The following is an 18,834-nucleotide window of genomic DNA, read 5'->3' as shown; positions in this document are numbered from 1 at the left end:
GCGCTTCAGTCTCGAACCGCGAGACCGCTACGGTCGCAGGTTCGAATCCTGCCTCGGACATGGATGTGGCTGATGTCTTTAGGTTAGTTAGGTTTAAGTAGCTCTAAGTTCTAGGGGACTGATGACCTCAGATGTTGAGTCCCATAGTGCTCAGAGCCATTTGAGCCAAATCAGTATCGAGAACAACCACCTCTGGCCGTAATAACTGCCTTGATACGCCTGGGCATCGAGTCAAACAGAGCTTGGATGGCGTGTACAGGTACAGCTGCCCATGCGGCTTCAACACGATACCACAGTTCATCAAGAGTAGTGACTTGCGTATTGTGACGAGCCAGTTGCTCGGCCACCATTGACCGGACGTTTTCAGTTGGTGAGAGACTTGGAGAATGTGTTGACCAGGGCAGCAGGCGAACATTTTCTGTATCCAGAAAGGCCCGTACAGGACCTGCAACATGCGGTCGTGCATTATCCTGCTGAAATGGAGGGTTTCGCAGGGATCGAATGAAGGGTAGATCCACGGGTCGCAACATATCTGAAATCTAACGTCCACTATTCAAAGTGCCGTCAATGCGAACACGAGGTGACGGAGACGTGTAACCAATGGCACCCAATACCATCACGCCTGGTGATACGCCAGTACGGCGATGACGAATACACGCGTCCAATGTGCGTTCGCCGCGATGTTCCCAAACACTGATCCCGCCATCATGGTGTTGTGAACAGAAACTGGATTCATTCGAAACAATGACGTTTTGCCATTTGTGCACACAGGTTCGTCGTTGAGTACACCATCGCAGGCGCTCCTATCTGTGATGCAGCTTAAAGGGTAACCGCAGCCATGGTCTCCGAACTGATTGTCCATGCTGCTGCAAACGTCGTCGAACTGTTCATGCAGATGGTTGTTATCTTGCATATGTCCCCATCTGTTGACTCAGGGATCGAGACGTGGCTGCACGATCCGTTACAGCCATGCGGATAAGAAGCCTGTTATCTCGACTGCTAGTGATACGAGGCCGTTGGGATCCAGCACGGCGTTCCGTATTACCCTCCTGAACCCACCGATTCCATATTCTGCTAACAGTCGTTGGATCTCGACCAACGCGAGCAGCAATCTCGCGATACGATAAACCGCAATCACGATAGACTACAATCCGACCTATATCAAAGTCGGAAACGTGATGGTACGCATTTCTACTCCTTACACGAGGCAACGCCGGTCAACTGCTGTTCGTGTATGAGAAATCGGTTGGAAACTTTTCTCATGTCAGTACGTTGTAGGTGTCGCCACCGGCGCTAACCTTGTTTGCTCTGAAAAGCTAATCATTTGCATATCACAGCATCTTCTTCCTGTCGGTTAAATTTCGCGTCTGTAGTACGACATGTTCGTGGTGTAGCAATTTTAATGAACAGTAGTGTAGTTCAGATTTTGGCCACCAGGTGCAGCAAGTCCGGCGCTGTACTGCTACTCGACGTCGTGTCCGGTGCTCTCATTAAACTGTGCGAGCCCCAGTTACCAACAAAATCAACTTTATGCTATTCTAACTTGTTTGACGTTTTCTGCCTAGATGCAACTGTCTTTGCGGTACATATGGAAAGATTACTATATGTCTACCTTGCATTCACAACGCCGGATTTGCACCTGGTGGCTAAATTTGGAACTAATTTTTTTTTCCACCGTAAATCGGTTCCACATTAGCGCATTAGTGTATCTACCAAGTTTCGCTGCCATACGATGATTACAGCGCACAGTGGGCTTCTGTGAGCAGCTGCACTTTAATTACAGCTACTCTGTACTCATTCTAAATGCTCGGTCGTCCTCCCCCTTCCCACTTTCTCTGTCTGCTGTGCTATGTGGAAACTAAGCGGTGGGAATGTGGAGAGACAGCCCCACAGCCTGGAGAAGGGGTGACCGATGCATGGATGTATTTACAATACAGAAGACGAATAATGTTGAACAATAAATAAATAAAGTTAGAGACTAGTACTAGCAGATCATTGTCGCGTAAGGCACTCTGGCCTGAAACAGGAGGTACTTACAGCATTGTGTGTCGCTGGCAGTCAGTATGCTTCGAGCCTGCTCCACGTTGATTGTTACTAAAGAGCCAGTTGAGACACGTAAATTATTTAGTCGCCTAAAAGTTTGATCGTCCAATCAGGGAAGCAATGAACTTTGTTGTTGGGCCGATTCTTAGAAACATTTGCTCGGATGCTGGTTCGTTGCAATGTAGTGCAAAGTGTGTGTTGAAATGAGAGAAAACGGTAGATGAATCCGGTAATTTTCTGCGAATTATTGGGCAATTTTGTTAAGCTTCATGACTGTTGCAAGACTCTAATTTCTTTTAGCAATTGTATACAAAATGACATAAAAGCAATATGAAATATCTAGACTTTGGTAGAATAGGGCAAAAATTAGTACCACGACAAAGAACACACTTTAAGTATATGGCCTACAGCCCATATGCAAACAGTGTGCTGTACATCGAGATCATGAACAAGCACTAAAGAATATCGCTAGAAGGGAACTAATATGCCAGCACAGAGGCTTACATTTGGCACGTCGTGTACCTCCAACTAGAGAAGAGGAATGCTAAGTGGTTGCAATGTTCACTGACGATACATCAGAAATGCTCGTTTTGATGTTGGACAGTGGCAGCCTGTTATCATGTGGTAATGTGCTAGAGCACACTGCAAATATCACACTAAAATTAAGCCCTTATTTTTCGAATGCGAGCTGGAAATCAAACTAAAACTACACCATTTCCCTTCGAATACGTACTGGTAATGCAGATAAAACGGACAAAAACATGTTTCGTAGCGCTCTCTCCGCTATTGTTAGAAAAGAGTCGATCGCTGAAATGGTCAGCCAGGCCATGATCAGCTAAGAGAATGGACGCAGCTGTCTTTCTTAGACTGAGCATGCTCTGATGTGACGTCATTCCTTCCAGCAAGAGTGTGCTACGTTGCTCACAGCACCAGGTGAGTATTTTTCTTTGAAAGTGCGTCTAACGTACTGTGCAAGAACGGAGTATGAGAGTTTCTTGATGAGCAGCTGATGTAATAGTGCAGTGGCCGAATCGTAAAGCCCACTGACTGGAAGTGGCCGGCTCGGGTTCTATTCCTGCTGCTACCATAATTTCTCATTTTATTCCTTCAAATATTAAACAACTATACAGTTTAAATATATTTAAGCAGTTTAATTTATATATGTAATATTAATATATTGAGTTGAGTTATGATTATTACCCTAGAAAGTCAAAAGGCTATAGGCCTCCAGATTGTGGCACATTGGTGAAATTTTGCATAGCCCGGCACTGATCGGAAAAGCACTTCTGACATAGTTACATGACAAAGCTGTCGCTGAAGATGAAAGTGCACTAAAAATAAAGAAAACAGTTTCGTTGGCTGCAAATACAACGTGGACTGGCTCTTAAGGACTCATGGGGTCTCATTAACTATTATGAAAGAGTGGGAACTGGCTGGCTCGTTTTACGATTATGGAGCGCAGATGTGGTGTACAGAAGTAGAAGTTACCAAAATTTGTGGGCTGCTAAAGACTTTTGAGCCTACTGGCCAGAGCTTTGGCTGGTTTCAGAGACATTTTTTCTGCCACCAAATTCCTCAGTTTTGGCCCCTCACTAACCTTGGAAAGCAGTAGTTTCCTTCGAATAAGGATATTATCTGTGCTGTATTATGGAGGATCGGAAACAAATTTATCTTCTAGGGAATAAAAAAGTTGGAGTCTGCTTTCGTTCATTGAAGATCATCTATATATACACTTGTGAAAAATCGTTGAGAGGGTGGCTGACAATCAGAAACACACAAGTCTTGGTTGTGATGCTCGATCACCTTGAAGCAGTCAGCGGTTGGGCATGAAATATTCGTTGTTTGGAAGTAATGCAACGTTATCAGTGTGAAATTTCAAGTGCGTCTGATACTACCACTTAGTTACTTGTGAGAAAAATTTCACGGTGATTGCTGGAAAAACAAAATACGTGTTAGGTTTCCGACAGAGTCAATAAAATTTACTGGATATTCAGTGTAAAACGTTTGCCGATAAATTTTATGTATAGATTAATATATTGTATATTCAGTAAGTAACAAGCAAAGGAACAAGTTTTTCTCTGCGTTTCACGATGTTTACAAGTGAAACTATACTTTCGTGGCGCCCACCCGGTTAGCCGAGCGGTCTAACGCACGGCTTTCCGGAGTGGGAAGGTGCGCCTGGTCCCCGGTACGAATCCGCCCGGCGGACTTGTGTCGAGGTCCGGTGAGCCGGTCGGTATGTGGATGGTTTTTAGGCGGTTTTCCATCTGCCTCGGCGAATGCGGGCTGGTTGCCCTTATTCCGCCTCAGCTACACTATGTCGCCGACATAGGGGTTACACTCGTCTGGTGTGAGACGTTCCCTGGGGGGTTCACCGGGGGCCGAACCGCACAGTAACCCTGGGTTCGGTGTGGGGCGGCGGAGGGGTGAAGTGGACTGCGGTAGTCGTCGTGGGGTTGAGGGCCACTGCGGCTGCGGCGGGGACGGCACCTCTCCGTCGTCTCTAGGGTTGGGTTGTTTGGGGGAGGAGACCAGACAGCCAGGTCATCGGTCTCATTGGTTTAGGGAAGGACGGAGAAGGAACTCGGCCGTGCCCTTTGAAAGGAACCATCCCAGCATTTGCCTGGAGCGATTTAGGGAAGTCACGGAAAACCTAAATCAGGATGGCCGGACGTGGGATTGAACCGTCGTCCTTCCGAATGCGAGTCCAGTGTCTAACCACTGCGCCACCTCGCTCGGTGTGTCGTCTCTAGGTTCCCGGTTAAGATACAATACTTTCGTGGCAGGCCTCGAGCAAATATTTTAGTCATTTACCGGTTTTTGTGGGAATTAAACCGAACGTGCTTCCTACGAAGTTTTATAAATCATTTGTACTTCATTCACAGTAAAGTTAACGGTATTAGCCTTGATAGAAAATACTAGCTCCATTTTATGTGCCAGAATACTTCTAAAGCATTATGCCACATCCTGATAAACAACTTAACCCATGCACGCATTAAACAACGGTGTTAACAATGGAGGCACAGCTGCACAAGGTGAAAAGAACTTTACAGAATTCACCGACACGACACACCTAATTGCATACTTGAGTTTCTCACATGACAGTTTCCTAGCTTTCTGTCGTTTATGTAATATTAATGAAGGGTTTTTGTTCTACCTTCAACGAGTGTACTAAGTCGACACCACACCAACGGGTGCATCAGATTTTAGCTTGTAATTCGTGGTCACTTCGTAAATATTTGGCACTGGAGATTTTCGAAATAGCCCTGTTCCTGTGCATTAAATGTAAAGCTACCAAGAAACTGCAATCGACGTGCTTTTGTGCCGACCGTTTCCACGCTTTCGTGATGATCGGTGCTTTTCGAAACAGCTGCGGTTTGACGTTTGGATGCGGTAAGCTGCAGTTCATTGTTTAGCGGACAATAGTCTGAGGTTAATTACCTCGGCGCGTGGGCATACAATTGCCGATAAATTCGGTGTTCTGTTAGCTCAGGCAGTTACTACACTGTATTGTGGCAACGAGTGCGAGAGAATCGAATACTGAAGGCAAAGCCTTAATCTTCCTTATCAGCGACTGGTGTCTAAAGACCAGATGGGATACTGGTAGCCTTAAAATTTTATCACCTGGAAAAATAGTTACGCAATGAACATATTTGTTTACAAGTACCCGTCAACATTCCTGGTAAACATTGACATTTCCGCACCGTAGTTCATAAGCTAGCCGCTCGGAAAGCCTTAACAAAACGGCGCTGCACATCCATCTTTACTTTATCAAAGGGTTGGACCATTTTGTTTTTTCTTCCTTAACGGTATGCTACGATACTGTGGCGTAAGAGTTTCAGTGTTTACAAGGTCTGAGGATATGTAAGTGCAAATAAATAAATAAATGCGTAACATTATTGTTTTGAATAATAATTAAGACTTCGCTACCCGTAGAAGTTCTCATTCAAGACATGATCTGTGGACAACAATTCTGACTGACTGAAGATGACATTTCTGCCGTGGACGAAGAATTTTTTTCTGTTAGATTGATTTGTTTCCAGAATGAAACTTAAAACCTAATAGTACTTTGGAAAATATTTGTGAAGATAGAGGAAAATTGCTCACAGTACAGTAGTATTTTTGTTCTTCCCATATTTAATGCGACTTGGACGTGCCCTAACTCAGTGATGAGGTCGTCCCCTGGAACTTAGTGAAACACTCTCTGCACTTCCTGTGAATACTCATAGTAGTAGTGTTAGGTCAGCGTTGAAAGTGTAGCGCTAGAGCGGTGGTTTCCGCCTCTTTCCACCACTGAGATTGTAATGAAACGTGTTCTGTTAGAGCCAGCGATAGGTGATTAGCTCTCTAGCACCGGCTACGCTCGGCTAAGCGTGAACAAGGTCGCCAACACGCTCAGAGCTACATAGTTACGGAAATTGAGGAAATACCCGTGCTTTAATAAGGCGAACCGCTTATCGTCCACTGACAGTAATTTTTTTCATGTTCCAGTAGTATAATTGGTCCATAAATCTCACGCGTCTCACCGTTGAAGTTTGTTGTTAGTTGCACAAAGATTATAAAAAGCACACTTCACTCCACATAATTAGGGCCTTATGTCTTAATTCTACTTCGTGTCACTTCATTTGGTCACAGTTAGGAATATCAACGGTGTTTCATTAGAGGCGTATCACATAGGTAAATGATTCGGATTCTTGTGTGTGCGCATTATGTTCTCTTGATCTCTGTTTAACATGAGGTACTGTTTACTACACCAAACGTAAATGCTATATAAGTCTCAGAATTTCTTCGCGGTTATCGTACCTTATATTACGACAGCAAAAGCATAGTCGGCAACTAATTTACTTGTTATTTATTCTCTAATTCAAACATCCTTACACTTGTTGTCATCATTATTCGTCTTTATCCCCATATTTAAGTTTCTCGTTACACAGCTACTGCTGCGTTTCCTACGTCGTCGCGTATAACATAAAGACGCCTCCGGTACTTGGCGAATCCATATAGAGCTAGTCGGCGTTCCAAAGAGGTACTTGGATCTGGCGGACGCCTTAGAGCTCTTGCATGACGCTAAATCCCTAGAATCACTGTCGCACCTTATGTCAACTCTACTGCTGTGATATCGGTGAATTTCAGATCTTCCAAGCTTTCTTCGAAACTGTGCTTGAGTATATATGGTTACAGGATTAAACTATTACATTGTAATGAGAAGTCGGCTTTTTTCAGCCGTGATCGCCTCAATTAAACGTTAAACCGAGTGTCTAACAGGATCTTAAGACTCTACTTTTCGGTACATGTTCATCCATCAGATGTTCCAATAATCCTTACAATGTATATAAATGACCTAGTAGATAGTGTCGGAAGTTCCATGCGGCTTTTCGCGGATGATGCTGTAGAATACAGAGAAGTTCCAGCTCTAGAAAATCGCAGCTAATTGCAGTTAAATGCAGGAAGATCTGCAGCTGATAGGCACTTGGTGCAGGGTGTGGCAACTGACCCTTAACATAAAAAATGTAATGTATTGCGAATACATAAAAAGAAGGATCCTTTATTGTATGATTATATGATAGCGGAACAAACACTGGTAGCAGTTACTTCTGTAAAATATCTGGGAGTATGAGTACGGAACGATTTGAAGTGGAATGATCATATAAAATTAATTGTTGGTAAGGTGGGTGCCAGGTTGAGATTCATTGGGGGAGTCCTTAGAAAATGTAGTCCATCAACAAAGGAGGTGGCTTACAAAACACGCGTTCGACCTATACTTGAGTATTGTTCATCAGTGTGGGATCCGTACCAGATCAGGTTGACGGAGGAGATAGAGAAGATCCAAAGAAGAGCGGCGCGTTTCGTCACAGGGTTATTTGGTAGGGGTGATAGCGTTACGGAGATGTTTAATAAACTCAAGTGGCAGACTCTGCAAGAGAGGCGCTCTGCATCGCGGTGTAGCTTGCTGTCCAGGTTTCGAGAGGGTGCGTTTCTGGATGAGGTATCGAATATATTGCTTCCCCCTACTTATACCTCCCGAGGAGATCACGAATGTAAAATTAGAGAGATTCGAGCGCGCACGGAAGCTTTCCGGCAGTCGTTCTTCCCGCGAACCATACGCGACTGGAACAGGAAAGGGAGGTAATGACAGTGGCACGTAAAGTGCCCTCCGCCACACACCGTTGGGTGGTTGGCAGAGTATAAATGTAGATGTAGATGCAGGTCCACGACAAAGACAGGCCGCGGCGCCAGCCCTTAAAAGTGCTTGCAGCCGTCTCCGGCGGGAGCGACAAACTACTTCAGACCAGCTAAACAATTATCAACTGCGCCTTTAAATGAGTGCAAGCTCTCGATAGAACACGGCAAAGTAAGACCTGCAGTGGGTACCGTGTCATTGACATACTGATTTCTGGGAATCCTGCAAGGAGTCGAGCGTTCAGATTATGGCGGACAAGCTGACTAGTATACGTCGCAAGTTCGTCGCGAAGCTCGTATTTCTCGTGGACCCTGCGACATGCGACCCAGTTTTAACGTATGGACTCAAGTAAACTGATTTCTAAAGACGATTCACTGTCCAGTTCTTCTGATTCTCCTTTTTGTAAGACTGGTGAGATACTACAATGTAGGAATAGAGAAAAGCCACCACTTCGCTCAGAGATGAAATAAAAAAATAATCACCTTCCACGTAATAGAACATATGCCAAAGCTCGATGAGTAAACATGCTCGGAACACGTACATATCAATGTCATTAAAACAATGAATTATGAATTGCGGCATGTCAGTACGAGATAATTTCTCTAAATGTTTAATTGGATGATATAAAGAATGTACGGGGCAGACAATTGGTAGAGCAAAAGAGATTTTTATTTTTAAAGAACTACGTGTCCTTCCTCAATCCTCCATCTTCCTTATTTAGAATACACCATTTCGTCACGTATCAATTTTTTTTTTGTACGAACTCCTCACTGTAGACGAAAGGCACATGACTGAGGTGGTGATTTGTTTTGTTCTCTATAGATTACGTTGACGTATCTGGCAGCTTGGTCGTTCAGAAAGACTGTTAAACAGATTATAATTTCATACCGCCAGTAAAATATCTGCTATGCAACTATACAAGCACCAGACTTCATCAGCTACAGGATAGTACTGAACAGAACCAGCTATAGCTAGCACGTAACATAGTAATGCAATGGTCTGTTCTCATAAAAACCAACCCAGTCAGTGTTCAGAATTAATCACCGTTGTGAAGCTAACCGTAAACACTGCGAAACTAAAACTTGAATCGTAGTCTAGGCTCATCAGTAGCGTATTGAAAGAAACAGTAGCTTAGTCGCCGGCCGGAGTGCCAGAGCGGTTCTAGGCGTTGCAGTCTGGAACCGCGCGACCGCTACGGTCGCAGGTTCGAATCCTGCCTCGGGCATGGATGTGTGTGATGTCCTTAGGTTAGTTAGGTTTAACTAGTTCTAAGTTCTAGGGGACTGATGACCTCAGAAGTTAAGTCCCGTAGTGCTCAGAGCCATTTGAACCATTTTAGTAGCTTAGTCGGAACAAACAGAATAACACATCGAATTCTGCTCGAACGTTTTCCTTTTTTCTTTTTCAAGTTCTTGGTAACTTTCATCAACCTCCCCATATATTTCGATGACAATTTTCGGTGCAGATTTAATTATAAGAAATTTTATATTATTCAGCTGGAGGTGAAGAACTCACAGGCAGACAGCATTCACTGTGTATGTATTATCAATCCCATGTCTCAGCTGAGACTGTAGTACAGTTTGTTTAACATTGAATTTCATAACGATATGAACCGCATGCATTATATTCAGTAATTCTGATAGACACAGCTTGTGATATTTGTTGTTTAACAATAATTTCATGCTAACAGAGTTTTAATCCGTACTCGGAACTCGTTAACTTCATAATACCATTTCACTCGGGTTAATGCCGTGGGGATATTCTCCCGTGAAAGTTTCTGAATTTTAGATGAAACATCGTATACGAAAATTCCTGTTCCTCTTTATACACACGCCATTAATAATCTTAACACTTGAGCCACTCAAATTCGAACACAGCTTCGTTTACGACTAAGTTTCCCCAGAATTTTCAGTTTATTATTCCATCTCTTACCTCTTCGCGACAACTATCATTTATCACTAATCTTCAATATAACTTTGTTCTACTCACGAGCCCGCCTGCTTCTCTCTTCGCGACACAATTTAGTGATACATTACCTCCCCACTTGCAGCTGCAGCACTTCAGCACTCGTGCGCGCTCAGATCGAAAAGACGCATTGTTAGGAGGACAATGCCCCACATGTATCGGTCTCCCAAACAACGTCGTCAGCGGCAAATATGGTCCACTTGCCACACTGTGCACAAAATGTAGGGAATAAACTGGAATTGCGGACATTGCAGTTACCATTAGAATTATTATAGTGTGTGAACGGTACATAACAGCAATCTAAATTGTAAGAAATGGTGTTCCCTCTCAATGTGTCGCATCTTTTAATTGTACAGTAAACAATATTCCGTGACAGTAGCGTTATATGACACACTGACTACCATGATTTCTCCGGCCAGCCGCACTCCGTAATCATATTCTGCGATGGACTTGCATTCGGGAGAAAGACGGTTCAAACCAGCGACCGGCCATCTTGATTTAGGTTTTCCGTGATTTCCCTCAGTCGCTTCAGGCAAATGCCGGGATGGATCCTTCGAGACGGGCACGGCCACTTTCCTTCTCCATCCTTAACTAATCCGAGCTTGTGATCCGTCTCTGATGACCTCGTTGTCGACGGGGCGTGAAACACTAATCTCCTCCATATTCTACGATAGTGGTCAAAGGAAAAGAATACGAACACTGCCTGAGAAAAAGGTGCACACCCGCGGCAGGCGATTAAATGATAGAAATTGCAGTTCTCTGTGACACGTAGAATGACCACTAGAATGTATTCATGTTGTTCGTGTTTGGTGCTCTTATCAGTCCTGATAGGGTACCTGAGGTGTGATCACTGTGACGGACACGGAGATGCCACGTTTTATGTCGTCTCGTTCTTTCTGTAGAGCTGTACCATGCGAAGCAAGGAGAGGAAGCTGTTTGGTGCCAGTATCCTCTTTCTGTAACACAAACGGCACGCATAGGTTAACTGGGTTCTTTATTTATAAGAATGGAAAGTTAACTTCACTCAAGATATTCGTTGTGGTACAAGTCCTCGTTAGCCTCACTGCTGGTGAAGCACAAAGACGACTATGTACACTACTTGGGTTATTATGTGCGGAGCTAAGTGCTACTGCGATTGTCACTGGGCTGCTACAGATGACATTGGAACTTACTCAGTGCGACAGACGACAGACTTGCCCTCCAGTCCGCAATGGCAATCCTAAATACTGGCTGTCGAGAGGGCGTTGGTGGCGAGTTTCCTTCGAGTCTCTTGTTGGCCTCTATCTATCGTCTTGCAACCTCTTTGCCACATCGTGTACTGGCGCCAGCTTAACGCCAGCACACCACTTATGTGTGATAAAGGGTTATCAGTGCCTGACAGAGCTGGCAAGGAGACTCACTGTTTTTTATTTGGTCGACTAGTGGCATTGTGCTGTATCCAGATCTGTGGGGCACTGGGATATGACAATGGCCTGATGATTGACTACATGGGAATGTGAGGGCAGACATCATCGTTGTAATGGTTTTGGCCGGCCACGTCTGGCCGCTACAACAGAGGATCATCATATCTTGTTCAAATGGCTCTGAGAGCTATGAGACTTAACATCTGAGGTCACCAGTCCCCTAGAACTTGGAACTACTTAAACCTAACTAACCTAAGGACATCACACACATTCATGCCCGGGGCAGGATTAGAACCTGCGACCGTAGCGCTCGCGCGGTTCCAGACTGAAGCGCCTAGAACCTCTCGGCCACAACGGCGGGCAGCAGATCTTGTACCAAGCACATCGTAACCCCTTCATATCTGCGCCTGTTATCCGAGCAATAAGTTATGGACTCCCTCCTACACACTGTCATCTCACACCAGAGCATCAGACGCACTAACCAATTAATCCCATGCATATTTTGCCAATAACGCAACACAAACAGCTACGTTTGGTATGGTGCTGTAAACAGAAAGAATGGACTGAAGGCTAATGGGGTCGCTTTGTGTTCAGCTATGATGCACGGTTGTGCACCACACCATATGACCATCGGTAGCGTGTGTGCTGGCGACAAATTGAGACGTCCTCCAAAAAAATGGTTCAGATGGCTCTGAGCACTATGGGACTTAACATCTGTGGTCATCAGTCCCCCTATAACTTAAAACACTAAAACCTAACTAACCTAAGGACAGCACACACATCCATGCCCGAGGCAGGATTAGAACCTGCGACCGTAGCGGTCACGCGGTTCCAGACTGAAGCGCTTAGAACCGCACGGCCACACCGGCCGGCAAGACGTCCTTCACTTCGAATGTTTTGATTAGGCACAATGTTGCTGGTCCTGGTGTCATACCATGGGGAGTCATCGGGTATGAGCTGTCACGGCTGGCAGTGCCTCAGGAAACTCTGACGGCACAATACTACTGTGTTATCTCTCGTGTGACGCTATCGTGGTGTCTATGTGAACTGTCTGCGTGATGGTGAGGTAGTACCATGGCCTGCAAGATGCTAGATCTGTCCCCAACAGAACATTAGTGGGACCAGCTCGGACGTAATCTGCGTCCCAGCAGAGTAATCAAGGTATTAAGGGCCAGTACAGCGTCTTTGTGAAACCATTTTCAATCATATCAGTACAAGCATCCAAGAAAGAGTGGATGCCACGGAATATTGATAATTGGGCTCATACTACCAAGTTTTTTTTTGTAAATTTGACTCTATACAGTAATCAGTGTAATAACACGATGTACATTCTCAACTCGTTAAGTTCCTTTCCGTTTCCGCCTCACTTTTTTCTGAGGCAGACTGATTTAGCTGACGCCTGACTAATTCAGCCGGACATCTCTTGTGGGCAGAATTCAAAAGGGTTGGCTGAACCCCAGAATAATATCGTGAGCTGGAACTAAAAATTTGTTGAAGTTCTTCACTGGCGACGCAAGACTGAATGACCAGAAAACTGTACGCTAGGAGGAAATGTTGAGCAGGCCAAGGTGAACATGCAAAAGATTGTGACAAGTGGGCCCATCCGAGCGTCCCAGTCCACAAGCGAAGCATAGTGAGATCATGGCAACAGACAGATATAGTTATACTACTGGCCGGCCGGAGTGGCCGTGCGGTTCTAGGCGCTACAGTCTGGAACCGAGCGACCGCTACGGTCGAAGGTTCGAATCCTGCCTCGGGCATGGATGCGTGTGATGTCCTTAGGTTAGTTAGGTTTAATTAGTTCTAGGTTCTAGGTTCTAGGTGACTGATGACCTCAGCAGTAAAGTCGCATAGTGCTCAGTCATTTGAACCATTTATACTACTGACAGAGCAGTGTCGCAAAAAAAGCCCAGTTGCAACGCAACAGTAACTGTTCAGCCACTAATGTAGCAAAAAAGAACATTTAGATAGTCTGCCACTGTCAGCTGCGGCCCAACATTGATGATAGGATGCAGAGATCATCATTCTGCTGTCCTACCAGACTTCACCATCAGAGGCAAGAAGCTGTATGCCATCCTCCATCGCCAGGGGGAGCCGCTATTGCTGCTCACCCCGTTCCTGGAGCAGACACTTACGCTGCCGACCAGTCTCCTAACTGGAGAGCCGCAGGTCGAAATCTGCAAGATAAGTACTGCAGGCTGCGCTGGAGGGCGAGTCTCCTGGGGGCACGTCCGCAACGAAAGCACTTTAGAGATCAACTCACAGTGGTTGGTCTCCGGGACCCTCCGTTAAGGGCGACGCCTGGGAACGATCAACTGTCCGTGAGGTAATGGCTGACACGGGAGCCTTCAATTACGAAGCAGAACTGCCAGGTGATCTGTGACTGCTACTGCTGACTCTGAGTTCACATACCATTGGCTCGAATGAGCTGCCTGCGCCTGGGGAAGACAGTTATTTCTGATCAATAAGTTTCGTTGTGAAAAAGATTTTCTTGATAAGAGATTCTCCTCGTCGCGCTCTGCTCGGCACAATCCTGACAACCATAGGGGTCTTGGGTTGGACCCCTGTAATACCCTCTCATCCTGTGAAGCTACAGTTGCACACCTTGTGGGACGAATGCAAATGGTTTGACTGTCCGCAGATCCTGCTGGCGGCTTTCTCGTCGCTGGGCGGCGCGTCGGCGCTGCTGCTGCTGCTGGTGCCCGTGGGTCGCGTGACGCTGACGTACCCGGCGCTGGCGGCGGTGTCGCTGGGCTGCGGGGGCGGCGCCGGCGGCTGGGAGGCGGCGCCGGCGGACGGGCTGCCCTGCTCTCCGCTGGGGCGGCCGACGCTCGCCACGCTGCAGGCGTGCGGCTTCCTGTGCGACGACCCGCCGCCGGAGCTGCTGCAGTCCGCCGCCACGGTGCGCAACTTTACCGTCTCTCTGCCCGGCGAGGCTGCCTCCTCATACAGCTACTCCCTGCAGCAGGACGACCAGGTACGTCCCATCCTCGCAGCAGCATCCAGACAACAGGATATACAGTCTGACGCCGGTTTAGAGCTAGACACACACCTTCCCCATTTTCCGGTTTTACCAACTGGCGCATCAAAGCGAACTTCACGACTCTACTCGGTTTCAGTGTACCGGTGGTTCTCCAAAGGGTAACTCTGGAAACTTCGTATCTTCACAGATGATCCTTCCAGAAATTTGGGAGGTCTCAACGCCATACAGACCTTCAAGGGAATCAACGCTTGTTTGCAAGCCATGGCAGTTCATCGTCAACACGAATAAATGTTACGCACGACGCTTAAATAAATAAAACTAAGCAGACATGATTGACCCGCAATCTAGCGTTAGTAATCAGAACGTCCTGAGTCTCGGGTTTGAACCCAGCTACTGCTTAAATCCATGAAAATTATAAAAATGGATGCACATATATATGCATCTAAGCTGCATGAAAACGAAACTGCAGTGCGAAATTCGCTACACATATAGGTAACATATATGTACAAATACACATGAAATAGTTAAATGCGTATGAAATAGATTCAACATCTGCATATGCAAGAAAAGCCACGGGAAAAATCTCATTCCAAATTCCTGGGAAGATTTCAATCAAATTTCGTTTCACATTACTTACAATCTGGAAAGAAATACTGAGAGAGGAGAAGGAGGAGGAATATATGGACAGATAGTGAGGGGGAAGGAGAGGAAAGGCACTAATAGGAGGTGGTAGAGGAAGAGGTGGACAGAGACTGGAGAGGGTAAAGGGAGAGAAAGAGGGGAGAGGAGATGAACGTAGAAATGAAAGAGGAGGAGATGGCTGGAGGCAGGGGGAGGAAGAGACATGCACAGAGATGGGAGGAGGAGATTGACTGAGAGAGGGGGCAGGTGAAGGTGGGGGGGGGGGGGAAGAGATAGATAGATAGAGAGAGGTAGAGATATAGAGAGAGAGGTAGAGATATATAGAGAGAGAGGTAGAGATATATAGAGAGAGAGGTAGAGATATATAGAGAGAGATGTAGAGATATATAGAGAGAGATGTAGAGATATATAGAGAGAGATGTAGAGATATATAGAGAGAGATGTAGAGATATATAGAGAGAGAGGTAGAGATATATAGAGAGAGAGGTAGAGATATATAGAGAGAGAGGTAGAGATATATAGAGAGAGAGGTAGAGATATATAGAGAGAGAGGTAGAGATATATAGAGAGAGAGGTAGAGATATATAGAGAGAGAGGTAGAGATATATAGAGAGAGAGGTAGAGATATATAGAGAGAGAGGTAGAGATATATATAGAGAGAGGTAGAGATATATAGAGAGAGAGGTAGAGATATATAGAGAGAGAGGTAGAGATATATAGAGAGAGAGGTAGAGATATATAGAGAGAGAGGTAGAGATATATATAGAGAGAGGTAGAGATATATATAGAGAGAGGTAGAGATATATATAGAGAGAGGTAGAGATATATAGAGAGAGAGGTAGAGATATATAGAGAGAGAGGTAGAGATATATATAGAGAGAGGTAGAGATATATATAGAGAGAGGTAGAGATATATATAGAGAGAGGTAGAGATATATATAGAGAGAGGTAGAGATATATAGAGAGAGAGGTAGAGATATATATAGAGAGAGAGGTAGAGATATATATAGAGAGAGAGGTAGAGATATATATAGAGAGAGAGGTAGAGATATATATAGAGAGAGAGGTAGAGATATATATAGAGAGAGAGGTAGAGATATATATAGAGAGAGAGGTAGAGATATATATAGAGAGAGAGGTAGAGATATATATAGAGAGAGAGGTAGAGATATATATAGAGAGAGAGGTAGAGATATATATAGAGAGAGAGGTAGAGATATATATAGAGAGAGAGGTAGAGATATATATAGAGAGAGAGGTAGAGATATATATAGAGAGAGAGGTAGAGATATATATAGAGAGAGAGGTAGAGATATATATAGAGAGAGAGGTAGAGATATATATAGAGAGAGAGGTAGAGATATATATAGAGAGAGAGGTAGAGATATATATAGAGAGAGAGGTAGAGATATATATAGAGAGAGAGGTAGAGATATATATAGAGAGAGAGGTAGAGATATATATAGAGAGAGAGGTAGAGATATATATAGAGAGAGAGGTAGAGATATATATAGAGAGAGAGGTAGAGATATATATAGAGAGAGAGGTAGAGATATATATAGAGAGAGAGGTAGAGATATATATAGAGAGAGGTAGAGATATATATAGAGAGAGGTAGAGATATATAGAGAGAGAGGTAGAGATATATAGAGAGAGAGGTAGAGATATATAGAGAGGGAGGTAGAGATATATAGAGAGGGAGGTAGAGATATATAGAGAGGGAGGTAGAGATATATATAGAGAGGGAGGTAGAGATATATAGAGAGGGAGGTAGAGATATATATAGAGAGGGAGGTAGAGATATATAGAGAGGGAGGTAGAGATATATAGAGAGGGAGGTAGAGATATATAGAGAGGGAGGTAGAGATATATAGAGAGGGAGGTAGAGATATATAGAGAGGGAGGTAGAGATATATAGAGAGGGAGGTAGAGATATATAGAGAGGGAGGTAGAGATATATAGAGAGGGAGGTAGAGATATATAGAGAGGGAGGTAGAGATATATAGAGAGGGAGGTAGAGATATATAGAGAGGGAGGTAGAGATATATAGAGAGGGAGGTAGAGATATATAGAGAGGGAGGTAGAGATATATAGAGAGGGAGGTAGAGATATATAGAGAGGGAGGTAGAGATATATAGAGAGGGAGGTAGAGATATATAGAGAGGGAGGTAGAGATATATAGAGAGGGAGGTAGAGATATATAGAGAGGGAGGTAGAGATATGTAGAGAGGGAGGTAGAGATATATAGAGAGGGAGGTAGAGATATATATAGAGAGGGAGGTAGAGATATATATAGAGAGGGAGGTAGAGATATATATAGAGAGGGAGGTAGAGATATATATAGAGAGGGAGGTAGAGAGAGGTAGAGATATATATATATAGAGAGAGAGAGAGAGGTAGAGATATATATATATAGAGAGAGAGAGAGAGAGAGGTAGAGATATATATATATAGAGAGAGAGAGAGGTAGAGATATATATATAGAGAGAGAGAGAGAGGTAGAGATATATATATATATATATAGAGAGAGAGGTAGAGATATATATATAGAGAGAGAGAGAGAGGTAGAGATATATATATAGAGAGAGAGAGAGAGGTAGAGAGATATATATATAGAGAGAGAGAGAGAGGTAGAGATATAGAGAGATGAGAGTTAAGAGATGAGCTTTACTAGGATCGAATCTGAGTGCCCTTTTAACAACCATTGGTCTGTATACCTGCTAGTCAGAGTATGGGCTCAGTCGTTTTTCCAAATCTGACAAGATAAGTGTCGGGTTGCGCCTCGGAAAATATAAAATACCATACCATAACATACTGAACAATATTCGCAGGCAAATTCAGGTAGATCATGCGGCTGTTGTACGTTAGATTAATCGACAAATGTGGTGGCAGGAAGGGCAACTGTGCACGAAATGAAGATAAATAGGTAAAGCACGAAATAAAGCGAACACCCTGATCACTTGACAGTGATAGAGAGAAGATTGCTGTATTTTTGAAATAGGAACCAAGATTTCAGGTGGTCATTAAAGCCAAAGAAATCTGCGTACGAGTTACTGTTCCATTCGTGCATTCAAATCATTGACCACTTACTCAAGGAAGGAGCATTCAGATATTTACACTTACTAATACGACTTCCCCAGACAAATCGCTTCCGTGTTCAGTCTTACCCCTTCTCTCTCGGTCCTCTAGAAACTAATATAACCATTAATTAGAATACTGCTTTATTAAACTTGGGATTTCTTACAAGGGGAAGGCCTCAGACATAGCCAACCGATTCGGCTCTTACTTGGCAGGTCGCTTGTGTACAGCCTAAAATGAAAGACTAAGATTTAAGATTTTAGGTTCAAAATCACGCCGTTCCCCCTTTCAGTTTTTGAGAAAAGCACCCCTAAAGTTCATGACGTCCGTCGACTCATAATGGATGGGATCAGTAGATAATTCACAATTGAGCATTCTCATTATATGTGTGTTCCTACTTTCCTAGAAATCTTAATGAAAACGCCGCTGGCGTAGCGACGAGAGCATCTGGATTCGAAGCAGAGAACCTTAGTTTGATTCCCAAATGCATATGCAGTTTTTTCTTTTTTTTCCACTTTGAATTGACAGGAATAAGAGGG

The 18,834-nt window shown here is 44.3% G+C and overlaps 1 protein-coding gene across 2 annotated transcripts in view; it reads left to right on the top strand.

The window, feature by feature from the left end:
• LOC126190952 (uncharacterized) overlaps positions 1-18,834 on the top strand; it is a 349,144-nt gene that overhangs the window by 282,168 nt on the left and 48,142 nt on the right. For both annotated transcript variants that reach the window (XM_049931608.1, XM_049931616.1), the window contains exon 4: positions 14,234-14,569. In XM_049931608.1, the coding sequence (XP_049787565.1) occupies positions 14,234-14,569 (336 nt within the window). The remainder of the gene's footprint in view (positions 1-14,233; positions 14,570-18,834) is intronic.

Source organism: Schistocerca cancellata, chromosome 1 (genome assembly GCF_023864275.1).
Source record: "Schistocerca cancellata isolate TAMUIC-IGC-003103 chromosome 1, iqSchCanc2.1, whole genome shotgun sequence".
In the NCBI taxonomy this organism is placed as follows: Eukaryota; Metazoa; Arthropoda; class Insecta; order Orthoptera; family Acrididae; genus Schistocerca; species Schistocerca cancellata.
This window is presented reverse-complemented; position numbering and strand designations above follow the sequence as displayed.